The sequence below is a fragment of the Amblyomma americanum genome, chromosome 6 (genome assembly GCF_052857255.1).
Source record: "Amblyomma americanum isolate KBUSLIRL-KWMA chromosome 6, ASM5285725v1, whole genome shotgun sequence".
In the NCBI taxonomy this organism is placed as follows: Eukaryota; Metazoa; Arthropoda; class Arachnida; order Ixodida; family Ixodidae; genus Amblyomma; species Amblyomma americanum.
The window spans coordinates 126,510,298-126,536,882 of NC_135502.1; the positions used below are offsets into that span (position 1 = coordinate 126,510,298).

General features: G+C 43.1%; 2 protein-coding genes across 5 annotated transcripts; one reads left to right on the forward strand and one right to left on the reverse strand.

Annotated features, from left to right (window-relative positions):
* Positions 1 to 885: 885 nt before the first annotated feature.
* On the forward strand, positions 886 to 26,564 carry LOC144094072 (protein NATD1). Of its 3 annotated transcripts, none has more exons than XM_077627950.1 (5): positions 886 to 957; positions 1,054 to 1,111; positions 1,293 to 1,402; positions 9,382 to 9,471; positions 26,360 to 26,564. In XM_077627950.1, exons 1-5 carry the CDS (start codon positions 925 to 927, stop codon positions 26,474 to 26,476), a joined length of 408 nt encoding a protein of 135 aa, XP_077484076.1. In that variant the 5' UTR covers positions 886 to 924; the 3' UTR covers positions 26,477 to 26,564. The 3 variants fall into 3 exon arrangements, with proteins under 3 accessions (XP_077484076.1, XP_077484077.1, XP_077484078.1); XM_077627951.1 differs by having other exon boundaries at positions 1,353 to 1,402; XM_077627952.1 differs by lacking the exon at positions 9,382 to 9,471 and having other exon boundaries at positions 1,353 to 1,402.
* Positions 12,600 to 25,374, reverse strand: LOC144094071 (uncharacterized). 2 transcript variants are annotated; one of them, XR_013306399.1, is made up of 5 exons: positions 21,954 to 25,374; positions 18,887 to 19,018; positions 18,678 to 18,749; positions 18,491 to 18,558; positions 12,600 to 18,352 (listed from the first exon to the last, which is right to left on the reverse strand). XR_013306399.1 is itself a non-coding variant. In XM_077627949.1 (5 exons), exons 1-5 carry the CDS (start codon positions 19,916 to 19,918, stop codon positions 17,871 to 17,873), a joined length of 1,476 nt encoding a protein of 491 aa, XP_077484075.1. In that variant the 5' UTR covers positions 19,919 to 20,987; the 3' UTR covers positions 12,600 to 17,870. The 2 variants fall into 2 exon arrangements, 1 of the variants encoding a protein (XP_077484075.1); XM_077627949.1 differs by lacking the exon at positions 21,954 to 25,374 and adding an exon at positions 19,197 to 20,987.
* Positions 26,565 to 26,585: the final 21 nt, after the last annotated feature.

Sequence of the window (26,585 nt, forward strand, 5' to 3'; positions counted from 1 at the left end):
GAGGTTGCCAAGAAGTCATCTTGTTAATAATAATAATAATTGGTTTCGGGGGGAAAGGAAATGGCGCAGTATCTCTCTCATATATAATGAATATGCAACAAGATGACTGCCCCGCCGCGGTGGCTCAGTGGTTAGGGCGCTCGACTACTGATCCGGAGTTCCCGGGTTCGAACCCGACCGCGGCGGCTGCGTTTTTATGGAGGAAAAACGCTAAGGCGCTCGTGTGCTGTGCGATGTCAGTGCACGTTAAAGATCCCCAGGTGGTCGAAATTATTCCGGAGCCCTCCACTACGGCACCTCTCTCTTCCTTTCTTCTTTCACTCCCTCCTTTACCCTTCCCTTACGGCGCGGTTCAGGTGTTATAAAGCAGTTGATAGCGCGTACGTTTACTACTAATACCAGTAAATGAGATGAGTATAGTACACTTTAGTAAGCATTTAGTGATATTCAGGAAGTCTTGGATCGACGGTAAAGGTGAAGTGGCGTTGGGAGTGACGTCACACGATCGCATGGTCCTTTCCAGCCAGTGAAACCTGAGCTTAGGGTCCCGCGTCGGACATGCATCTTATAGCAGCAAAAGCCGGAGATTGCAAGACGAAAATAAAAACAGTGGTACTGGGCGTAGTGGGGAAATGCAAGTACAACGATCTGTTATGGGTACGCCACTGTTCACACAGTGAAGTAGTTTCAAGCGCTGGCATAAAAATGGTAGTAGCAGACGACACACGTTCTACTTTCGTGCGCAACTTCTTTCACGTACACGAGCAACTTTTTCTAAGTAAATAAATTTCAGCACCGTTGATTCAAATGCGAAAAAAAAAAAAAGCTTGCGCCGAGGCTGGTCGAGACCGCGGTACCTTAGCGATGGAAACATCATTATTATGTACGTTGTAAGCCAAGCCAGGTGCGTAATAGCGTTTGTGTATGCTTGTGTGTGCTGCAATGAGCAGTTCTGCTGTAGGTAATGCTATGCGACTTTTTGCAAGATATTCTTTCTACAGTTTGCTGAGACGATCGCCTTCAATGACATGCACACGAAATCTTTCCGAACAGTCCTTCCAGGTGGAACATGACAAAGCGAACCGGGAGTTCTTCATAAAATTCGGCAAAGGTGCATAACACTGATCAGCTCTGTGTGCATACTTTCGAAGTTGCGAGAAATGGTTTCACTTCTGCACATCATTTGCGATTTTGATTTTGTGCGTGGCTGCTGCTGTTTGTTTCAGCACTGACCTTTCTCTTTCCCGTACGAGGCCTTAAATAACTTGAATTATTTCATTTTTGTGTTGCAGACAAAGCCGTATTGCAGTATGAAGTGATTGATCCAAAAACCCTCGATTTCGTTCACACAGAAGTACCGGAGTCTCTGCGAGGAAAAGGCATTGCTAAGCACCTAGCCAAGGTATGCCTGGTGATAAGGTCTGTCTTCGCATTTCATGCGGGATACATGCTTAGGCACCGGCGGACTATGTAAAAAGAAGGCAGGGATGAACTAGTCTACTTGCATGGGATACAGTGAAATGCAGTATAATTTATTATTTGGTTACAGCGACTCTTAGCTTCTTTTGTATATGCCCGTGCATGCCTGGACCACCAAGAAAAAAAAAGTCCATAATAAAGTTATTATTAGCATCATCATTACTATTACTTCTAAAGAGTAACTGATATGTGTCTTCTCAATGGCATATCATGGGTCAGCCTTGATGTCATATGGGTGGTAGCAAAGAAGGGCTCTCATACTTTTGCTACATTTCCTGTTCAGCCAAATTTTACATTCCAATTTCAGTATAACGGAGTATAACACGCATAACGGCACATCGGTGTAACAGAGTGTACCACATTCACCACTCTGGCCAGTAGTGATGCTGGTGAACTCACCGAGTTGTATAGCACTGCACACAACATACGGGAGTCGTCAATTTGGATCCCACCAGTGGCACGTAGTTGTTCTTTCTCATGCTTTCTGTGAAATTGCTTCCCATCTGAAATGATTCTGCAATTAATTTCCACCTCTGAGCAAGTCATAAAAAAAAAGCACTTAGAAAGAACTAGCATTGTTTTCAATGAATGTTGGCTTGTTTTATGCTGTAGTTGAACGGAACACTATATATGATAATGCCTTATTAAATAAGTCTTATTATGTCATACCAACTAGGCCATCAGTCTGTGTTGTAGTGTTATGACAAAGTAATTTGAAAGCGGCACATCACCAACTTTATTCAATCCAATCCCATAAAGTCCATTTCAGGCTGAAGGAAGCTCGTACTGTGTTGACCAGGGGCTATTCATGAAAGTTTGTGAATGTTGCTGAGGGTTGTGCCCTTGTTGTCTTCTTTCCTGATTGCTGCAGCAAGTCATTAAAATGAAATTAGACAGTTGGTTCCTTCGAATGGGTCACCTGTGAAGGTTCTTTAATATATATATATATATATATATATGTATATATATATATGGGCATGTTCAGATAAGAACGGTAATCGAGGTCCCATGACCATTTTTTGTTTTCAATTAAATTTTTATATGTGATGGGTAAATGTGTCCACACAAAGGAATGAACCTTAGTTTTGCAAGGAACTTCATGGTTTTCTCGGAAAAAAATTGTATGTCACAAGAGGTGGAGTATGTCGTTTTTGCCACTTCGCAAAGTTGCAAGTTTGGAGCATCACTGCATGCACAATAAGTTGTTTTCGCGCATAAGTATTTTTTCAGCACTTTATTACAACTTGCACTATACGATTAATATAAAAAACGTTTTCTTGCTGTGTCAGTCTTCTGAGTAAAAAATCGCAAACTTCGCTTCCGGAGCTGTGCGGCCGGAGCTGTGCGGTGCCAAAAAGGCACTTTTCAGGGCAGCCTTAGGGCAAGATGCGTAAAGATCTCCCGACTGAATCTTTTTCTCTGTATTTTTCAGCTACTTTTAATCACTTCAGGCAAGTTTTGTAGCTGTACACTTGACCTATATTTTTCAATATGGCCTCAAAATTGGCAGAAGTTCAAAAACTTCAAAAAAGTGACAACTTTGACTTGAATTTAAAAAAAAACATCATCATCGAATTTTATTAAAAAATGCCCTAATAATACTCAATACTCGATAATTTTAAAACACCAAAAAAGTGTTGCATTATTTTGTTTTAAAGTATAAAAATAAATGCAAAACTGAGTTCATGTTTTTGTTACCTAGAATTGCTTATTACTGCCTCTTAGAAATAGTAACTGTCAGAAATTTGATTTAGCACTCACTGAACGTGGTTACATTTCAATTACCACAATATGCGAACCATCCTGAATGTTTTTACAGCTTCTACTCGCTTGTTAGCGGCGTTCTTAATGCGTCAAAATGGGAATAAATTCGTTTTTTCACCTGATGAACTGACTGCTGGCGGTCAAACGTTTTTTTTTTGTATTCTCTAATTTATCATCGTAAGGTACATTGGTATGTAATCGATTTTTTAAAAATATTAGATAATTTGTGGGTTCCTAGAAAAAATTTTATATATAAAAATTTATATTAATGTATTTCTGAAGCCGACGTTTCCGTACCTGCATCTGTTCACCTCTGTGTTCAAAGGTTCTACAGGGCAATGTCAGGAGACAGAATGTCGTCTTCTGAGAGGAACAATTTATCTGCGAGATTTTTAATCAGGAGGAGTTTTAATAGGAACGCAATTTACAAATGGGATGCCGCTTTATATGCAGATTGCAATTCAGAAAATCGTAACAAGAAATTAACGGCAGCAGTTGAAGTCGGTATGCGCACAGTATATTGTCCAGCACGAAGCACAAACCAGATCACAGTCTCTTCCATTCCGAAGCAGCGGTGGAGGCCACGTAGGATGCACTGCCTTCATTTGTTTGAACGTACTTCCACATATGGAGCGCCTGAACTCCAGGCACTTTCTTTGCCATTTTCCATTCTTCCTTCTTCGTTTCGCGAAAGTCTGCAAGCTTTCTCTGTGGGAGCTCCAGAATGGTGATGTTCTTTAGCGTTCCTTTAATTGCGTCTACGAAGCCGCTGGCTGTTTGTATGGACTCACTTGCAGGCTTCCGCAAGTTGTGGTGTGATGCTCGATGTTTGACAAGCCCACCAACGCCGTCGCAAGCATTTTTGCCGTGTCCAGTGGCCGAAAACATCCATTTCGTCTCTCGACATTCACTGCGTTGTAGCTCATGAAACTGATATTTATTCTTGAAGTGAGCGGGAGCCCCGTCGCTCACATATGTTATCTTGGTGTAGATTGGCGCGTTGTCTTCGAGGTGTGCTTTGATTTTTGACAGAGCCAAGCATGCATGAGCTGAATCATGAGACATATCGTCGGAAATTACGGCGTAGTTCCGAGTCGATTTTCTTGACGTGACAACGCAGGTAAACACGGTCACCTGCTTTTTCTGCCAATGGTAAGCTTGTACTGCGTCTGGAAGCCCAACTGTCCAGTTTTCGGCGAAATCAAAATGCAAAACAATTGCACCTCTCTTGCAGCTGTGTTTTTCTTCATGTATTGCTCTTGCTTGCACAGATCTAATATAGTTGTGGGGAATCCATTTCATGGTCATTCTTAGACATTCTCTCATAAATGATGAAGCGGTCAGAGTCTTTTTAACGAGCTCACCGTATTCCCATGAAGCAATCAACACCTCGTCCTCGCTGCTCATTTCAAAATTTTCCGAAGTGAAAATGCCATCTTGTGGACAGTGCTCACAATTCCTAAGGAAACACGACGCAGTAGGTTCCTGGCATACGCAGAGGCTCTGCATATCTTCGGGAGAAAGCGACCTTCCGGACGCGTTCTGCAGTCCCACGAGGCACAACTGAAAGTTTGCACAGCACACACAAACACACACTTGCCACTGTGGCGAGCATTTCACCCACTTAGGACGCAAGGATATGAATTTTGTGAGGCCAACCTGGGAGGCAGGGTGAGCTTGCTTGTAGAGGCGGAATGCTTCTCGCAAGGACCGCGTCATGAAGCGTTTAGGTATCCATTCTTTCTCTCCTTCCTTCTCGATTCTCACAACATCCTTTTTGTTCGGAGTCTGTCTAGAGCAATCGAGTTCATCCATGGTGTAATATTCTAAAACGGTGGTAATGTCTTCCTGTTGTAGTTTACATCTTGTATATCTCTCCTGTGTTGACCATACGCCTTCCTCATCCACCATCTTCTTCGATTTTTGGATAACGTACCTCGTTGCCTCTGGAATAACTTCCTGCACATATTTCACGGTTAGGTTGCGTGGTAGCAGTGTCAGCAGCTGGCAACGCTCTTGAAAGGACGTGCACCTATTGTAGGCAGCATGTAGGTTGTCCTCCCAACTGCGGCATTGCGCACACTTTTCTTCTGACGCACGCGAAGTCTCTGGGACATTATATGCTGCCTGTATCCCCGATCGTATTTTCGTCACCATAGCTCTTGCCACCTCTTCCTGCTTTCGCTTTGCATAGGAAAGTCTGAGGCGTTTTTTTAGAGCGCTCGGTGGCTTTAGGGGCGAGATTTCGGAGGTAAGGCTGACACTTGAATTTAAATTTTCTACGATTTCTTCCCCAGGGCGGAATTCTTCTAATGTTTCGGTTGACTCTGCCTGCATATTATCTATGTCTTCCTTGAACCGACGGTAACAATTCTGACAGATGAAGTCACTTTCTCGTACTCGGAGAGCTTCTTCGGGAAGTAGGACTTTTTTGAGAGCAGCGACATTGAGTGTCTTTACACTGCGAAAATTACGTCCTTTTTCAATTCTCTGTTTGTGCCTTTTTGAGTAGTCGGCACAAAACGTTCGCCGCGGAAATCACTTCATGAATGCAAAAGCTCACCGCTTCCGGAGATTATCGCGAGACAGAAGAGCAGGTGACGGATGCAGGGCCCAGAGCTGATTTTCCAAAAAGAGGAGATGGACAGATGAATGGATTTTTAACACAGGCTGCCCACCGTCGACACTGATGTTCTTTCGGTCTGGCGTACGAGCTGAGACTGATATACCAAGTATGCTTGTCGAGGGAGCGCTCCAGCGCAGAGAAAACACGTGAGTACAGAAAACGACCCCACCGGGTCTACCAGGCCTGGAAAACGACACACAAAATTCGAGATCCGAACAACATCCGCTCACAAGGGTTATCTCGGTCGAAGGTCGAAGGCTGAGGCATAACTGCTAGGCGTTCGGTGCGTTGCGATGAAAAGATGATAGCGGCGGCTAAAGCCTCGGTGCGGCGGCGGCACACATGATGCTGTGAATTTCAGGGTCGCGCCGGGCGTTATATAGCTATAGGAGCGGCTGCAAAGCGCGGTTCATCCCTGGAGCGGCGGTAGCAGTTAAAGTCACCTTGAAAGTGCGACGGGTGCATTAATTGTTTGCATGAACTACTCCTACACACACGTCACTCCAAAATAACGTGTTGGAATATGCTTACAGTAATTTAGGTCCCACCGTTAGAACAGTACGAAAGCGAATAGGAGCTTTAGACCTTTGATTGTAATAGAAAAAAATGCTTACAAATTACACTTATGAACTCAGCAACTGTAGCGCTTAAAATTTACTTACAAAATACCAATACTAAAACCAGCTTCTGACGATTGCGCATTCTAAGAGGGAATACTGAGCAGTCGTAGGGATTGAAATCATAAAGTCCGTTTTGTATTTATTTCCATACTTTAGAACAATATAATGCAATACTTTTTTAAAGCCTTAGAATTATGAAATGTTGAGTATTATTAGGGCAAATTTTAATAAAATTCGATGATGATGTTTTTTTTTAAATTCAAGTCAAAGTTGTCACTTTTTTGACGTTTTTGAACTTCTGTGAATTTTGAGGCCATATTGAAAAACATAGGTCAAGTGTACAGCTACAAAACTTGCCTGAAGTGATTAAAAGTAGCTGAAAAATACAGAGAAAAAGATTCAGCCGGGAGATCTTTACGCATCTTGCCCTAAGGCTGCCCTGAAAAGTGCCTTTTTGGCACCGCACAGCTCCGGAAGCGAAATTTGCGATTTTTTACTCAGAAGATTGACAAAGAAAGAAAACGTTTTTTTATTTCTTCGTATAGTACAATTTGTAATAAAGTACTGAAAAAATAATTATGCGCGAAAACAACTTATTGTGCATGCAGTGATGCTCCAAACTTGCAACTTTGAGAAGTGGCAAAAACGACATTCTCCACCTCTTGTGACATACGATTTTTTTCCGAGAAAACTACAAAGTTCCTTGCAAAACTAAGGTTCATTCCTTTGTGTGGACACATTTACCCATCACATATAAAAATATAATTGAAAACAAAAAATGGTCATGGGACCTTGACTACCGTTCTTATCTGAACATGGCCATATATATATATATATATATATATATATATGGCCACAGGTGCATGATGTGCGCGACATAAAAAATGCAGTGAATTCTTAAAAGAACGTCTTGCTGGGCAAGTTGGTAACGGCGGTCGCAGAAAGCCTACTACAGAAAATAAAAAGAAAGGCTGTGAGAGCTGGCCAAGATGTCCCTCTAGAAGAGGTGGTGCGACCTGTGGTGGTGCCCTATGTGCACAAGTTATCCCACAATTTGAAAAAGGTCGCGAGCAGGCATGGTCTGCTGCTTGTCTTTTCAGCCCCAAAAAAGCTCGGAAGCCTTTGTTCTCGCATTGAAAGAGAACGAAATGATGAGAGAGGGTGTGGCACCAAACATGGGCGATCGTTCTTGAAGTGCATCGAAGGTGTGGTCTATGAAATCCCCCTCTCGTGCGGCCGCTCCTATATAGGGCAAACTGGACTCTGCGTTAATGAGCGAATCAGGGAACATGAAAGAAATGTGGAGCAAAATAAGGAAGGGCCAAATTTGCCTAAGCATATAAGGTCTTGCCCGTCACGTTCTTGTGAGCCATGTTTTTCTGGTGTGCGAATTTTATCAAGAAGTAAAGACACAAAAGCCAGGGAATTAATCGAAGCATTCTTTATTGCTAAGAAAAGAAGCATGTGCGTCAGCGACATGTCCATATCGTTGTATAGGGCAGAGAACGATTTTTTCACGCGTTCGCTGTCATATCAGATTGGAACATGATAGTATTCCTTGCGTGTCAGCTGGTATATATATGTTTGTCGTGCCTTCGAATAAATCAGTTGTGAGTGGCGCTCCGTCCCGTTCATCTACCTTGTGGTCTGTCTGTTTTCGCGCCTGTAATCCAAAGCAGTGAATTCTTGTTGGGAATTCATAAGTCTTGTAGTGCCAGACCTGCAAAGAAACACTGGGTTATTACCCTGAACGATGCCTAGTTTGCACTGTACAGTTGCCATGTTTGCACAAAGTTGTTGCAAGGTGGTGCAGCAAGGTTAGCCATTATCCACTGGTGTGCTCAAGCATACCGTCCTAGAGGCTATGGCTCGAGATGACCAAATACCTAGGAAACGCATTCTCACGTTAGCAGCTACGTCCACATCAGACCAGGACAAACATGTGCTTTGCCAGTGAAAGCCGAAACATACTTTTCAAATTTTGGTGCTCCCCAGGCAAAAACTTTTACAGCTGCATATCAAAAAGTTCATCTCTTTGTTCTATGCTATTGGTCTACGGCTCCAAAAAGTGATGAAGGCATTTTGTGCCTCCTATGTATTTGAATATATACGCAGAAGAATACATACCTAAATCAATGTTGCTAGTAATGTTGCAGTCAACAGCGAGAATCTTGTCACTTATTTGGCCAGTACATTAGAACACCCATTTAGACTAAGCTCTCATCACAAAAGTCTGATCAATTCTTGAAAAGGTAACTAGGTGGAGGCATGGGAAGTACTCCTGTGATTTCCAGTTGCAATGTTAGGATGCAGGAATAGTGTCTCTTCATAAAAATGAAAGTGACAATGCAGTTGTCATTTCCGCGGTATCTGAGAAGGGCATCTGTTTTTAGTTCTTCCGAAGTTTTAGGCTGAGTAGAAGGTTCATACTAGAGAACATGGCCTTTGCAAAACTATTTTAAAAACTGGAGCACTGTGGCAGCCATCTCATTGGATATCTGTGCTCAGAAATGCTGTGAACGTAACTTGTACAGTTAAGACCCTTTATAGATAAGGAGTGCCATGCAAGCTATTTTTTTTGTATTTAGTGTAAATAGATGCTTACATAAAGCAGCTGTTTGAGGAATGCTGCTGAATGTGAGGACACTTGCCAGCAGTTATAATTCTGCCACAACCTAAAGCTCCACACCTTTTGTAGTACACACTGAGAACTGCCGAGTCGAGACAGGGTAGTGTACTTCTCATATGATGCAGTATCCCAAGGCACAATATAAATCTGAGGATGACATAGGCTGTTGCTCTGTGCATCAACTTGTGTGCGCTGCCCACGTGCATTTTACTGCCATGGGATTCCCTTTGCCAAACACTGAGGCAAGTGATCTCTGCTTTCAGGCTGCTCTTGAATACGTCGCTGGGAAAGATTTGCAAGCTAAAATCACTTGCCCCTATGTCGGCAAATTCGCACAAACTGACGCAGCAAAGGCACAGTACCAAAACTACATCCTCAAGTGACGCCTCATGTCTTGTTTCAATAATAGCCACTTTAAGAATCTGAAAATGCCACTTTGGAGATGTCCTGTCACGTCAGCAGCTGCCTTTGGACAGCTTCATGTATACAGTGAATATCTTTTGCAAAAGAGCAATAGAACAAGCAATTGTGATCTACCTTGGTATTGTTGTTTTCTAAAGCAAGCCCGAACAGGATTGCGTTTTGTGTTACACTGTGCCTCAGAAGCAGTCTAACGTCAAGTTATACTCAGTGAAGCGATGAGCTTGAGCTTGTGGTTGACGAAAATACTGCTAACTGATGCAGTTTCATATTTAGGCAATCTGTGCTGCAGCATGTGATGCAAAACTGTCAGATGGTTTGCAAGGGCTGGCCTCACCACTGTCCATATTCATTAACATCTTTAGTTCTGTTCTGCGACTCTTGGGGCAATACATTAGTAGCATTTGTGCAAATTTTTTGCTGCAGGTTATGTTGAGTTGGAATCATGAGGACAGTAGTAAGCAGTACTCGGAACAAAGTGCATCCCAAGCTTGAAGTAAACTTCCTTGATCTGCAAAAGGAACCTTCAAAGAGAATTCAATTAAAGACAGCTGTATACATTAAAGAATGTTCACTTCGCTGCAGTTTTAAGCATTGGAAGCAAAAGCTATTTGAGCATTGTGCAACCTTTAAGCAGGAGCAGAAAGTAATCCGTTATTCAGTAGGTACCAGAGTTGTACGTAACATTTTAAATGTAATTGATTACTTGTAATAAAATACATTTTGTAATGCGTCTACTACTTTTTGCAAAGGGTAAAGTTCTTGGTAATCCAATTATTTTTGTTCAGTAATCGATTACTAGTAATCAGTTTTACTCTATTCGATAGTTGTAACCTTTGGTATAACTTCGAGAACATGAACTTGGTAGCAAACACTATTGCTAACGTGGAATAATCATTCATGATAAAGAGACAATGTTCGGACTGTGAAAAAGCCGCACACATGAGGATATGCGGACATACAAGCATACATTTAACTAGCCTTAGGTTACGTGCTTCGCTTTTCTTAATGATGGCACAACAGAATAATATGTTTAGCGAGCAAACTTGAGCCTCGTTCTCTCAGAGCGCAAACAACAAAGCACAGCGCTTTGTTGAACTTTGAGCTCGTGTACATGGTCTTCATATATTACAACTCTGTCCTTCCCTCCAGTGTGTACACCAGGAGATTCTTCAGTGTTGCTTCTGATGTTTTCACAATGAAATGTGGAAAAAATGTCTACGAGAAACAGCTGCTGGCGAAAATTAACAGCGAATTAATTGCAACAGGCAACATATCAAGGATGCCATACCGCTCATTCTAGTCTGTGTATATATTTTTTATGCTAATAAAAGTGGGAAGAAAAATGACATAATAGTAAGGGTCCCATTCAGTGGACAACCTAGCATCATAGTTGGCGTATCGAGAAAATAGTGATTGATCCAGAGGGTCATGACATCCCAGCCACATGACCTCACGCAGGTAATTAAAGCACCCCACAATGATTGAAAGAAGAATAGTTGAGGCAGGACTCGAAACACTGCCCTTTGGGTTGTGGGCCAGGCGTGCTATGCCTCCACCACTGAGGAACGTTCATTAACCCTATTAAAGGGAGGCTTTGATTGTGTTTTGTAGGGGAGGGGATGAAAAATAAAAACAAACAAATAAAAAGACAACAAACAAAATAAAGAGCAGTGTCCGTGTCTGCAAAGAGGACCTGAGGCTGCCAGCTGAGAAAGGGCTGCCAGCGAAGCATCAGTTGAGTCTTGAGGTGGTGGGAGGGTTCAGTTGGGTGAGCCTAGATAAGTCATGTTGCAAGCTGTGACTTGTCTGAGAGTTGCTTCACGGCCTGGTTTGATTTTCGCGATGCTGGGTGCACGGCACAGGTTTACTTAGTGCTTGCGGAATGTGTGCTCTTGCACAACAAAGCGGTGCTAAATTCTACCCCAAATTTTTGTAATTGTTCAGTTACTTTTAGATGGCTGTCCATTAAACCCAACACGACACACATACTTTTAGATGACTGTAATTGACCACACTGAAATCAGTTATTTCAGAAAAAGTTATTGTAATTGGCTACTTCTTTTCTATAATGTATGCAAGACTGGTAGGCCTTGAAAGGACTGTTGTTGAAGATGATCCTCTCACTCAACGATATACTAGTGGGCGCAGTTTTGTGCAGCACAATAAATGTGACAGAGGGGTTGTGGGAAGTTGCATCTTGTTATGCCCGCCGTGCCTTCCAGCCAAAATGGATTGAGACGCGGACTCCTTCGACCAGAATTTCTAGAAAACCAAACCAATGTGAAGGCAAAGGAGTCCTCTGAAGAAACACTGCTGCCTGGACTGGCGTTCGCAGAAGCAGTGGCGACAGTGGCGGCGCCACGTGGCCGAGTATGCCATCGGGTCGCCGGGCAGAGCGTTCCTTTCATCAGACACGTCTGGGGATGACAATTGAAGGACGGCTGTGTCGTTGACAGAGTTCATGCATTTCGGACAACAGGCGAGGAAGTGAAAGGTCGTTCACCCCCCTGCTGGGAAACGGCTTGACATTCCAGACCCACGTGGGCGCACACCTGGCAGCTGTGTTGACAACGTGACAGAGTCTTTTACCCTTTCCATTGACGAACTGAGAGAGCATCAGCACCACCACCTGTCGTGGGTGGTACCGCCAGTGCCTTTGTCTGCTCGCTTGATTGGACATTGTTCTCCGAACTGTATTCCCCGGTCACGAAGGGTATATAACGACATGCTGGTCTGGTACCGAAAGACCCTTTTGGCGGAGAGACTCGCTTCCTAAGAGACTCCCGTCCACTAAGAAGCTCCCTTTTCCTCAGAGGCATTCTCAGTTTCTCTTATCTGTACGTTACGTAAATAGTGTGTATAAAGTTTTCTTTGCTTTTTTTTCCCTTAACCATCTCCGATGCTCCTCGTCCCTTCTCCGGCCCAACCACGCTACCTGCATTCCAACAATCTGTACAGCACTTCATGTTTGAGTGACATGGTGTAAACCTCTAGGTTTCTAGTACCTCTAATAGGTGCAACATTTGCAGTGTGCCAAAGCCATTCTTCATGCGTGGCTTTGAAATCCTAAAAAATATCCAAAAATTGATTTTTTTTGGTAATTGCTATATCCGCTTGTATGCTTTATTTTGTATGCTGTGCCGAAGTTGCATTGCTGAAATTTACCGGGAAGTACTACTCCAAAAAAATTTTGTGAACTGCGGCTCCTGTGCATTATGGGGGAACACTCAAACAATAGGCACTTTTCACCGTTACAGTTTTCTGCCTAGATACTCGCTTTGTAAAGGAAGATCTCAGAAAATACCTTGGAAGCATGTGTTTGCTTTTAAGCATATTTAATAAATCAAAACAAGAACATGTTTGCTTCTTCTCATGGCTGCTTTTTGTCCGGCTAATGGGATTCAGAATTTTGCCTTATTTCAAAAGTATTTCATAGCAATTTGGCTTGGAATCAGATTTATAAAACACTTACCTCTAACTCGCATAAAATTTAGATTAACGATTACCTCCAACTTGCATAGTGCTTAGATCTGCAATAGTTCATTTAATTAAACTAAAGGTGTGCTAAATGGTATAGTTGTGCTTTGTGTTTTTGATACTCCAAAATAAGCCAGAAAAGCCCCTTTATTCCAGAATCAAGAAGATTCTGTGCATATGTCAGCAAGCTAGTGCCATCTGTGCCTTCAGTAAGGAGAAGCGTTGCCGAAATGAGGTAACTTTCACCACAAAAAAAAAAAAAACAAGAATTTTGTAGTGAGCACGAAAACCAAACGGCAATTTCGGAGCAGAATTAGATGGTTAAATAGCCGAGATTTCTGTATTGCTATTGAAGTAACTTTTAAGGAAGGCCACCGGATTACTCCCCACAAGTACTAATGGAAGGCAGAGCTACAAGTAGAAAATGTAGTTTTGCATTTTTACTTTGTCTAGTACTAAACAGTTGGGTGTCCAAATGCAGTCATAGCATACCACTGGCAAAAAAAAAAAAAAAAATTGTTACCATCATTCACATGCATTTCCCCCTCAAAAAAAGTTAGGCAGTGTTTAACCACGGTTATACCTAAGGTCGATTGATAGCATTTTGGCAATGGCCAGGCCCATATTTGGACACCTCCATTGTGTCGGGCATATTCAATTATGGTTGGACATCGATTTTGGTCCAAATCGGCCTAAGTCAAATTTCAGGGTTGGCCCAAGCCAAATTTTGGCAATGCCCTGGGCCAAATTTGGAGGTCACCATCGTGTTGGGCTTGCTCAATTATGGTTGGACGTCAATTATGGTCCAAATCGTGCAAGGTCAAATTTTGGGGGTGGCTGGGGAATCGGTGCGAAAGCATGAATTTGTGCTACGTAGAAGACGACGATGAGTGGCCAGTGCTACCGGATGGAGCAGGTAGAAGTTGATGAAGATGGTGTTCTGCAATTCCAAGAGTGTTCGGCAGTAGTGATAGCCTAGTGGTGCCGCAGCGTCCTGTGAAGCTGATCTGTTTGCGCCGCCACGGGTTCGACCCCCATTCATGGATTGATTCCTATTTCTGGCTCTTTTTTTCTATCTAGGCACATTTTGACCTTGTCTAGGCTGAAGGTCAGTTTCAGACAGTGGACAGGCGACGTGGTGTGAGCGGGGTCGGTGCATCTAGTACAGCTATCGCTCTAAAGCTGGACATCGAGATTTGCCATTATTTCCGATAAACTGTGTGATGAATGGCTGGCTGGCTCCGTCGAAACCAAGGCACAACTTGCTTCCAACACAGCATGTCTATTTATATGCTAAGGCAACTTTTGCCAGTAAGAGGACTCCCATTGGCTGTCAGGGCAAATATTAGTTTCATGAGCTCTCACACAAAGAATATCATACAACCAAGCTCATGTTTCTGGCCACAGGGCACAGCAAAAGTGCATGCAATGGCGATGGTGGGCTAGTTAACAAACGCTATTCACCCTGATCTCGATTCGAAATAAATGCTTAGAAAGAGCCAGTGGCTTTGCAGGTGCACTCAAAGGAAAGCTAAATGATATTAGCATTCAGGACCTTCAGCATAGTCAGCTTACAGAATTTTAGGACAGGATGCGAAAGAGCTGAAAAAGTACATGATAACCACATGTATCGAATGTAAACATGTTGAATCTAATTTAGGCAATGCTTAGGTGGCCTAGACCACTGTTTCGGAGTGGAGTCAGTTCTGTATTAATTTACCGTTTTGAGTGGGGCAACTCGTGGGGATAGCGACATGAACGGTTCCTCTTTATCTGGTAATACAGTTTATGGAAACGTAGTCATGTGCCTAAAGAAAGCCTTTAAGAGCGTTAGCTCTTGCTACTTACATTGTCAAGGACGCGCCTGTGTGCAACTAAGGTCAAATTGACCAAAACAGCTACCACGTGACCTTACTATATATCAAATAGCAACAATGTGCACATAGCACCTCAGTTGATACCTGTACTTTTGATCCGTCATATATGTGCCAGTATAGCGGCCATCGAAGTGGGACGTCCTCGGGACCACCATTTGCATAAAATTTGGGGGCCTCCCGTTCGACGCAAAATGCTTGAAGTGGTGTCAAATGACTTGGCATGTTCCTGAGAATAAAATTGCTAATTGAGATGAAGCCCAAAATATGTGTGGGATTCGCAGCGACAACCTTCAGACGGCCATTACGGCTGAACCATTTGTCGCAGGGGGTTTCGGATGGTGTCAAAACGATTTGTCATGTTGTGATGCACACATTTATAAAATTTGTTAACTGATATAACGAGTAAATATACCGAATATAGCGAATGTGGCTGTAAATCACAATAGCAGTAGTTAACAACGCATTTGTATCTGTTAATGTGGCTGTAAATCACAATAGTAGTAGTTAACAACGCATTTGTATCTGTTTTCACTAGTGAACTTGATGTGCCTTCTCAGTTACCATCGTTCAACATAGAAGCCATCATGCCAGCTATCATATTTTTCGCAGATGGTATCGCTTCCATAATTGATAACATGAAACTCTCATCATCAGATGGTATGAACATGATTAATACAGAACTGCTGAAAAATGTAAAGTCAACATGTGCAGCCTACTTACCTTTGATTTTTTCACAGTCACTCTCTTCAGGGATCATTCCAGATTATTGGAAAACGGGGAAGGTTGTTCTAGTCTACAAATCAGGTAACAGAGACTCGCCCCTGAATTATCACACCATTTCATTAACTAGTGTACCCTGCAAAATCATGGAACATGTCATCTACTCTCAAATTATAAATTTCTTAGATTCAAACGATTTCTTCCATTCTTCAAAACATGGGTTTCATAAGGGCCTCTCTTGCGAAACCCAATTAGCGCTGTTCCTTCTCGACTTGCACACTAATCTTGACCATAACACACAGTCTGACTCCATCTTTCTAGATTTTGCGAAAGCTTTTGATAAAATTCCTCACCGTCGTTTATTAGTAAAACTTTCACAGCTGAATTTACATCCTAACTATACTACAATGGATTGAGCAATTTCTCACTAATCCTCAATCGGTCTTTGCTAACAGCCTCCCGGTTACATCAGGCATTCCGCAGGAGTCTGTACTCGGTCCCTTACTGTTTTTAATATATATTAATGACTTACCTGACCATGTTTCGTGCAGTATCCGAATGTTCACTGACGACTGTTTTACTGCACTATTAACAACTCTTGTGATCAACTTAGTCTTCAGACAGATCTTAACAGCGTACTTAATTGGTGTAACAACTGGCTAATCACCCTCAATCCTAATAAATGAAAACTCTTATCCTTCTCTCGTCGCCACAGCCCGCATCGCTTCCAATATTCCATTGCTAACACCCCGATTGAATTAGTATCATCTTATAAGTATCTAGGAGTCACCTTGTCTTATGATTTATCTTGGCGCACATATATTGGCAACATCATTTCAGCATCAAATAAAACGCTCTGTTTTCTCAAGTGCCATCTCCGCCTTGCTCCCCCAACAGGTAAAATTACTCGCATATAAATCATTTATCAGACCAAAATTAGAATATGCCTCTGCCATATGGAGCCCGCACCCAGCGTACTTAATCAATGCATTGGAAGCAGTCCAAAACAGTGCCTTTAGATTCATCCACTCTTCATACTCATATGATATCAGCTTTTCTTCGTTGAAAGCGAGATCAGGACTACCACCCCTTTCGTTCAGTCATCGCATTGCAAGTTTCACCCTTTATCACAAATTATTTCATTCTTCACTCAATTGGTCACCATATATCACAGCTGCAGCACGCATACCTCACCACACTAGTCATCCCCTACAAGTTGCCCGGCTGCCATCGCATACTGCCACCTTTTCTGCTTCATTCTTCTTTCAAGCAACAACGGAGTGGAACGGCCTACCCTGTGACATCGTCAACATCGCTTCATCGTCGGCTTTTCAAGAACGTGTAGCCAGTCTCCTTCAGTGCTAAATAATATAAGCTGTTTGTTTGCTCATTTCACTAAAATCCCACCCCTTGTGTAATACTCCCAAAAAAAGAGGGCCTTTAAGGTAATAAACCACGGCCACCTGGATCGGCGCGCGCGGGGGGGGTTGCTCCGGCCGTTCCATTCGGACGGAGAGGGCGTAATTGCCTCCTTTCGCCGCACCGCGGCGCGCGTGCCCTACCCCTTGCCTCCCCTGCTACGGCTTCGCACGAGGCGATTTGCGGCGCCTTGGACGTATTGCGTGATGTAGAGTGGTGGAAAACCACGATGAAGAAAATTTACACAAGAACACCAATGCCTCCTGCGGCTAGGTATTTTTTTTTTTACTAAGCTCCAGACGCTACGGCCGCATGTGGTCAGACGCGGGCAGTCATGATGCCATGCGAAACGAGTGTTCCCCGGAAAACAATCATATCTGCGGGTTTGGGCGCAGCAGGCCAATGAAAGCATGGAAAGGCATTACTTCTTTATAAAAGAAGTGCCACGACTGACGAGGCAACGCAGTAATAAATTTTTTCCTGTAAATTCATGAAAATTTTTACATGACGTACTAGCTCTGTCAGAACGCGTTTACCGGTCAAAATACGGCCTAGAAGGAAAATGCCAATTGTACTATGATGAAAATCGGCAGGCGATGTTGCACGCTGAGCTGTCAATTTTATTTTCATTAGCCAAGCTCATCACGGTTCCTCCTGTACGAGAGAATCTGCTCACCTGAGTCGACAGCCGTGGAGAGGAACGTCCAGTGGCTCTGATTAATCTGTATAGCTGAATATCATGGCTGTATTCATGGTAAAAATTACAAGCATCACAGAGTCAGTGTATGCAGGAATTTATTTGCAATAAAAAGTCAGCTCGCGCGTGCTCAAGCTGTTCAAACACGCAAAACCTTTCGACTGAGTGGCTTGGAGATTAATTTTTTTCGATAAGCCACTCTGTCCGTAACAACAGCCGCAATGTTTGATAGGAGGGGCTTGATGAATTTTTTTTCCACTATTGAAGATGTGATCGAGGCATGGTCTTGTCTTGCGTCACATATAAAAAGAGGGCAGCTCTCCAGATGCGGCAAAATCATTGCCGTGATCGTCTTGCACACATCGTTTCTGCCAATATGTGGCACTGCGATGTCGATGGCCTTCTTAACTTTTACGAGAACAGCCACAAACTCGGCCTTTGGGAACACCAAACCCCCTCTATTTTGGTGGTTAATAAGTCCCATCAGTGGTGATATAGATGGTCCCGAATCATTCAGTCTTGGGCAGGCACTGCATATCCTTTGTTCTTCTATCGCTTTCACAACAAAGCCAGCGACGTATGCTACTGCAGCGGTTTCTACTGTTGAAGGTGGCCGCTGCACTGAAAAATAAAGGTAAGAACAAAGTGCTCATATCAGGACTAATTAAAGAATATGGAGCTCCAATCCCGGCTTGAAAAAGTAATAAGCTTGAAAGGCTATTAAACTGCATGCGCAATACATTTAGTCCACCTACTTACAAGGCGTCACTTTCAAGGGCGCCAACAAACTGTTGACATCATCCACGAAACTCGGTGGTTCACAAATGCTAGAAAACAAAACGGTACAGAAACTATATATTACTGACCGGCACGACAAAGGTACAAAAGCACGGGGAAACAGCACCAGCTTCAAAAACATTTTTAAACGGAGCTGGGGCTTATATACCTAGGTAGGGAATCGTTAGTTGCTGCTGATACACTGCTTTGATCATCCGCAATATCGGGTGGTTCAGACAAGCTGAAAAACAAACAGTGCAAAAACTAGAAGTTGGTTACCACTATATGTGGTGTACAGAGGTAAAAGAATCAAAGGAAGTGGGCATCCTTTTTGAAAAACTGACATCACATAAATGGTGCTGCAGTGGATGTGCATACCTGAGTAGTGCACTACTGGTTGTAGCCGAGGTGTTCTGAGGAATGCTCGATGTGTTCAGTCCTGAAGATGTCCCGCTCGACACAGCTGGATCAACTCTGCTCAATTGGGTTGATGTAGAAGGACTGTACATGCTGGAGAACAAAAAAAAAAAACGAATACGACAGAAATGACATCCGAAGGAGAAAATGCCAAGAAAATTTTCTTGCATGGTCAGCACAGACTACCATTAGTGAACAAGTGAAAATAAACCACAAGAACTTGACATACAGCGAAATACACTTAATTTTGCAGCAAAACTTGCGTGCTTACCTCATAACACTCTGACCATTTCCCACATTTGATGCCTGCGATGCACACAGGATGCCAGTCCGCAGTAACTTTTCAAGGCCGAAGGTGACAGCTCTAGCGTCTAGACAGTCATTGCAACCAGCCATTTGACGCAAAGCACTGAAGAGGACCTCAACCGGATCACTTGACAGATTTCTCGTGAGGACATAAAAGAACCCACTCTCCAGCAAGTACTTAATACAAAGAACAGAAGACTTGCTTGTGAGCAGCAGTGCCTCGTAAGTTTCTGCACTTAGGAATTTTTTTCCACTTGATTTGCAGGCACTGTGGAGTCTCTCAAGGTACTGCGGGAATTCGTCCTCAAGCCAGTTCAAGCGTCCATCTGTCGCACAGAAGAAATGCATCTGGTCGGGCTTGTTTAAGTGCACGTGGGCTCTTTTGTTGGCCACATTATGGATAGCAAACCACTTTTGGATTGCCTTCATGAACTGCACAGTTGCACCAGCATTTATGAAGGGCTCAGCTCTTGGGTGATAAGTGGGGAGCTCCATAAGAAAGGAAACTGCAGCAATCACCTCATCCGAGAAAAGCTGCACTGCCCTCCCAACATTCATTTTCTCGAAATTGCTCGGCTCCACGTGCTTTTGAGTTAGAAAACGAACAGGCTTCACAATCTCATTCTTCTGGAGTTCATAGAGCTTTTTTATGAATAATCCCGTTACTGGAAGGCTTCCATCAGTCATTTCACCTTCAAGAAAGAGATTTCGCACATTTTTTTATGATGTGACATTGGTCGAAGGACAAAAATAGTGGCCTGCTTGGGTCACATGGGTGACTGACAGCTGGCTTCAGCGATCCATTTCCAAAATGGCGCATCATAGCCACATTAATTTTGTGGCTGTCTGTAACGATTCCTACAACATGAAGACCACACTTTTCGACTTCTTCGATCACATGCTTTGTCAGTTTGTGCAGCATTTTACCACTTAGCCGGTTCGTGAAGAAGAAGCCGCATGGAATTTTGTAAGATGTTGACAGCCCTGCAGCCACAAAGCACAACACCTTATTAGCAACTACAACATTGCTTACATTTTCTTGGCTGATGGTGTCAGGCTTTGTTGTTTCATGACCAAAGAAACAGTCCATTTTGCGGTCATATATGTATTTTGAGCTTATGGCCATTTCGTCAATAATTACTGAACACATCTTTGCTTGCTCTTTTAGCTGCTTGACTTCTTGCATGAGACGCTCTTTCATCAGCGGTGTGACTCCACTTTTATTGTTGGACTTCCCAACATACCGGAGCAAAGTATTTTTTGAGGGTAGCTTCAGAAGGCCACGTTTACGTATGTAACGGTAGGTCTTTGGCGATAGGTAGTATAGGACTACACACTCCTTCACAAAATCCGATGACCAAGAAGGACGCTGCCTTGAAGCGTTTGCTAACTGCTCAACAATACAGTCTTCCAGGCAAAACTTTGCTGTGCCCACTTTTTGCAAGCATTTCCTCAATGCAGACTGCACTGTATTCGACTTAAAATCACTGAGTTTTTTCTTCAACCTTTCATTTTCTGTGCGAAGTTTTCGAATTGCTTTATTTTTCCTGAAAAGCTGCACCCTCAACCGATTTATTTCTCTTACATCTGAATGTTTATGGGGGACAATATCATCACTTGTTTGAGTAGCACATTCAAGTATTGAAGTAGCTGGGCGATGATTTTCAAAGTCTTGAGGATTAGCCTGAAGAACACAATTCAGTGTTTGGCTGTTTACAGCAGGTAAGAGCAGATGGCTGCTTTCTTCATGGCCATCGGTTGTTTTCCAATTTTCCTCACTAACACAGTTCATTGGACTGAAAGCATCATTTGATCATTTGTTTTAGGAACTGCGCAAGGTGGTTGCTCCCGCTCCAACTTTCGCCGTTTTTTTGCTATCTGCGGCTGCATATAGCTCGGGTATCCAGGAAAAATACTGGGTACAGCAGTCCGCTTCAGACGCCGGATCTTTGCGGATTCAGAAGTGTAGTCATGGCTCGAAAAGTGCAAAGAGCAGACGACACTGCTGGCGGACTTATCATTTGGAGTAAAGTCTTTCCTCGAAATAGTTTTCACCCAAGCGTGCCGGAGAGTTTCATCTGCTGGGAATTGATGGAAGCTTAAGCCAAGCTTTTTTTTTGTGCTGGATTTGCAACACGGCACGCAGCAATGTGGCATGTTCCTGAAAATACAGGAAATTATCCATGAGGTCAAAGTCCCTGATTATCAAAATAATGTTTTGTCTGAATCGAAGTGACTCGAACAACGCGATAATACATAATACATGGTTGATAGCAGCATTGCCCCTTCAGCCGCAGCACTTGAGGGCTGGGAAGCCTACTCCCAACACCACTCAAGTTCGCTTGAAGCTACACAATGTAAAAAGAATAAAAGCCATGCGTGGAAGGGCCCCGAGTATATTATTATTTGGCCAGCACGAGGCTTGAGAAAATGTACCTCAAAAGACAAACCCAGAATGCAGTCAGAGGCCACGATGAAAGGAAAGCTCGGAAAGAGTAATGTTTTTTTTTTTTTTTCAAGGGAAAAGAGATAAAAAGAAAGGAAGACGAGCGTTGTTGCCCCGCAGCGGTAGCTCACTCGCCAGAATAGATATTTCAAGACACGGGCAATGCGGCACATCAAGTTATGCATCAACGCAGCCTTAGCTGCGTCTCGATCGTATTATGCTACAAAAAACAACGTGCACTGTGTAAACCTGATGTAAGGATATACAGAGACTTACCTTGATTTCCTTGCGGTTTCCTCTGACTGTCAACACATTTCAGAGCGAAGCTGACGCCAGATTGCACACGTGCACCTTCCGATGCATGCGATTCTCCAAACATGTGCCGTGCCGCCACGCCGTCGGCAGGAGTGGGCGAACAGCGCCGATGGGGTGCGCGCTGAATGGGACGGCCGGAGCAAGCCCCGCCGCGCGCGCGTGATCGAGGCGGCCGTGAATAAACTGAAGTAGTGCAAAATCCATGAGGTAGATGGCGCTGCTTGTGTCTTAGAAGGGATGTTTGGATATGGTCTTCTTCGAAATTATTCCGGAGCCCTCCACTACGGCACCTCTTCTTCCTTTCTTCTTTCACTCCCTCCTTTATCCCTTCCCTTACAGCGCGGTTCAGGTGTCCAACGATATATGAGACAGATACTGCGCCATTTCCTTTCCCCAAAAACCAATTAATAATAATAATAATAATAATAATAATAATAATATGGTCTTCTCGATGTGTGCTGAGCACACCGAGAATTTTTTTTGTTTGGAGAAGTTTGCGCTTCATCTAAGACATTGCAATTGAAATGATTCAGTGTGGGATACGTTTTGTCAACAGACATGGGCGTGTAGGACCATCGTAACCCTAAAATGCTAGAGACGAGAGCATTATTGGGCTAATGCATGCTACCAATGTCCTATATAAAGAAAGTCCATGGAGTAACTGAGCCCACTTCAGCTTGTACCTTAGCCTAAATTAACTGACCAGTTAAAAGGTAATTTTCACATGAAGGAATTAACTGATATTTACATTTGAAAAAGTTGCCCATCTTAAAATGCACAGATAATTTCTATGGGCAATTGGCGGTCGTATAAAATTCATTAAAAGACAATAAATAAATAGTGACTTAACAATACTCGCAATAGCTTAACAATAAAGTAACATTAAAAGACTCGAGCTAGGAAGAACGGAATATTTGTCTTTGCTAGCAAGACCTGGAGAGATTAGGATAGAGGACTTACATTAATGTTGAACGTGATTAAAACTGTGCTTACAAGCAAAAACACGCTTCCAAGGTATTTTCTGAAACTCTGCCATTGTGCTAACTAAAACGCAACCACATGCGCTCATTTCGAAGTCGAATTCATGACCGTTTCTCTTTTTAACACACAATATCCAGTAATGGTAACTGGGTGAAATATGGTCTGTGTTAGGCCTTTAGTGTTAGTTTAAAACAATACAATGCAGCACATTTTTCTTGGTCTAAAATTACCAGGTACTGAAGGTGTCCCAGGAAAGTTTTGAAGAAAATCGTAGAGGTTGTTTCTTTTTCAAATTCTAGATGATTTCAGTGCCTAATTAAAGATCATCTTCCCTTTCCCAAAGTACAAATTTTGTCCGGTGACAGTAAAAAGAAGGGATTAATACTCAGAAAAAATTGCAGCCCCGGATTCTCGCTCCTTCTTGCCCTATTATTGTTGTAAAAAGTGCCCTTGTCTGAATGCCTTATTTTTTCAGCAATGTTTGCTTTCTTTTGGTGCAAAATTATAGGAATGAAAAATACTCTTGCATTGCTTCGAACAGGAAAGTTTGCTTACAGTTACGGAAAGAGTAATTAGGTTCCACAAAATTTTTACTTTGTGCAGAGATCCAAACTAGCGATTTTGCAAAATCGCAAAATCGATGTTTTCCCCATAGCTTGATATGCATTTTTTTCCAAAAGAACTGCAGCATTTATTGCAAAACTTTGAACAATTCCCTTCTGTGGACACGTCTGCCCATCACATATGAAAATTTATTCAAAATAAAAAATGGTCATGGGACTTTGATGACCATTAGCTGAACACACCCACATATATTATAAAACTATTCTCTGAAGATATAACAAGTTGTGAGCACAGTCATAAAATTATTTCTAATATGCTCAAAAAGTGTAATTTGAATGCATAGAGAAAAAAAATGCTGACACCCATGTCACCCCTTGATAAATAGGTGCAACGTGTGCAATGTGCCAAAGCCATTCTACATGCATGTCACTGGAAGACATAGTCATTGGCTAGTGTACTAAAGGGACACCGAGGACAGATTGTAGCTGGCCTGTCCCAAAGATTAATGCAACCAAATGACAAAGTACAGTCGAGCCCACTTATAACGAACCTGACAAGTCGTGCGGATTGCGTTCGTTCTATCCGAAGTTCGTAGTAAGTGGACTTTCCCTATTACTACCAAAAATGCTAATTCAGATAAAGCTGGTGGCTTTCTTTGAACATTGTGTCATGCGCACCTGCTACTCCGTCACAACGCCTGCTTCTTCACTGGAGACCCTTGACGGTGCTTTCTTAGCTCTTGAACACAGTCACGTATTTATCACAGAGATCCTTGCTGCCTACGATCCGCTTTTGGAGACATGATACAAGTACCTACCGTTTAACTGTACACAAGCCGCTAGCGCTAGGTCAGCCTGCTTGTTATGGCAATCTTCCAATTCCACTAGTTGGGAAGTGTTCGTACTTTGCGTACAGTGGCTTCGTCAGTTCATGGCTCTGCGATGTTGGCATTATCATCCGCACCAATGAAATCATTCCAACCGGTGACATCAGCTCTGATCAGTTGTACATCAACAACGCGTTGTGAAATTTCTGTGTTCGTCTCACCAACGGGGCTTTAAGTTGTGTCACCTGTCATCCCTGTCAACCAAAAAATAGCACAGCACACTTCTCGCACATAGTAGCACCGCACATGGTAGAGAAGATTGGGTAGGTGACTTATGCTACGCGACTGGCTGACCCAACAAGGAATAGCACCTTGTGTCTGTAGTTCCACCTTTGCTGCAATTGGTTGACCACTGACCGAGTGCAGTAGTTTTGACTTGAACGCTCCACCTATCTAGCACCCACCATGTTTATCGTTCTGTTTTAGACAATTTGCATGAGCTGGCAGGCACGCCTGGACAGATTTAGCTGGGGGTCCTTCTAGCTCATCTGCGCTTGCTTGGCCGCCCTTTTTATTGCTTTTCTGGGTAGTGTCGAAGTCTGCGAGAAGCGAGAGTTTATCGACTGTAGGGGCGAGTTGACGGCCCCTCCTCGTTCGCTATAACATAGGCCACTGTTGTTTATTGTATCTGAGGTGCGGTGCCATTGCCCCAATGCATAATTTAATGGTAGCACCATCCTCATTTGTAATAACTGCGGCCATTATAAGTCACTTTCACCAAAAACATCGGTTTTGCAAGCCAGAAAGGAAAAAAAAAAATGAAATGCAGTGTCGCTACCATAGACCGTCATGCAGAGACAGTCTTTGTCACATGCATCCCCGAGACTAGCCTACACTGCCATTTCCTTCTACATGGTGATCATGGAGAGCCCTTTCAGTTTTCACATCACAAGTTTGAATCAAGTGGCAGGAGAAGTTTTCAGTCAAATTGACCAGTAAATGTGCTTTTTACTGCAGGACAATTGCCAACATAGCCGGAAAGAGCCATATAATTTTACTAAGAACTAAAATTGGATGTGATTGTCGTCAGCATCCCTTTGAATGGTGGGTATTGACGTGCCACTTACAGGAAAGCAAAATAATTGCAGAGTATGAAAATGAACTTGACAGACCAGCGTCACATAAAGGAATACCACACATCTCATATTTATCTGTCCGGGTTGCAAAAAATTCACCTGCGCAAATTATTGGCCTATTTGGGCTCAACCACCAGCCACAAGCTAGCTTATGATAGTTGCGTTGTTCGATAAACAATGTAATTTCAGAACTTGCCTGCCTCTGGGATTGGCGAAAGCTGCAGTCGGCTGCACGCAGAATTTTTGTCGAGGCAAACTGAATAGCTAATTTGAGAGGCTGCACCATCTGGCGAACTGTGAGGAAACCAATGCCCCTGCTCGGAGCTAGGGTGGCTCTCACAGTTCCCCAGATGGCGCAGCATTTCAAATTGGCCTTGTTGGAACATACAAAGGCATGGCCATGCACAATGCCACATGTATGCGACCCTCCAGCCATGGTGTACCAGCCTGGTGTCACCTTTTCAGGGACATGGAGTCTCTTGCCATGATAGGTTGCAGTGCTGCTGCGTCATTTAGTCTTACTCTGCCGATTCAACACATGTAGATTTTGCGACATTTTGAAATATAAGCACTGATTAGATTTTCCAGTGATGAGATGCACTGCTGGACAAGTGTGGCTCTGTTTCACAAAGAAAGGTGCTTGCTGCCCAGTCTGGTCTCGGGCACGAGTAGCGTCATCTTGGCCACCACCAAAGTTTTGACTAAATTTGCAGGTGCCAAAGTGCTATTGATTTCGTTCCATCTTTACCTTTTCCCACTAAGTGGGGAAAAGGCAATGCATGTGGTTGTGCATATCCTGCGTACACTTAACCATAACTATCAGTGTAACCATGCAACTGTGCCTTGCTGTTGTTTTACAGGCAGCTTTCGATTACCTTGTCAGTGAAGATCTCCGAGCAACGCTGTCGTGTACATACCTGGTGAAGTACTGGAATGAAGCCCAAAACCCAGAATATAGAAGACGTGTTGTAACATGATGTCCTGCAAACTGCTCAGTGCATTGGCCTACTTGTGAGAGGGGGTGTTGGAAGTGCTCCTTTTGTCAGTAAAGCTGTGACAATACTACTTCTTGCCTGTTATCACTGT

What these genes read in the sequence shown, in the direction of transcription:
- LOC144094072 (XM_077627950.1), top strand. Translation starts at nt 925, where the DNA reads ATGCTTGTGTGTGCTGCAATGAGCAGTTCTGCT. An exon ending in CTTCATAAAATTCGGCAAAG is followed by an intron (nt 1,112 to 1,292) that starts GTGCATAACACT and finishes TTTGTGTTGCAG; the next exon opens with ACAAAGCCGTATTGCAGTAT. An exon ending in CACAAACTGACGCAGCAAAG is followed by an intron (nt 9,472 to 26,359) that starts GCACAGTACCAA and finishes GTTGTTTTACAG; the next exon opens with GCAGCTTTCGATTACCTTGT.
- LOC144094071 (XM_077627949.1), bottom strand. Translation starts at nt 19,918, where the DNA reads ATGACTGATGGAAGCCTTCCAGTAACGGGATTATTCATAAAAAAGCTC. An exon ending in AATGGTCAGAGTGTTATGAG is followed by an intron (nt 19,019 to 19,196) that starts GTAAGCACGCAA and finishes TTTGTTCTCCAG; the next exon opens with CATGTACAGTCCTTCTACAT. An exon ending in GCCCTTGAAAGTGACGCCTT is followed by an intron (nt 18,353 to 18,490) that starts GTAAGTAGGTGG and finishes TTTATTTTTCAG; the next exon opens with TGCAGCGGCCACCTTCAACA.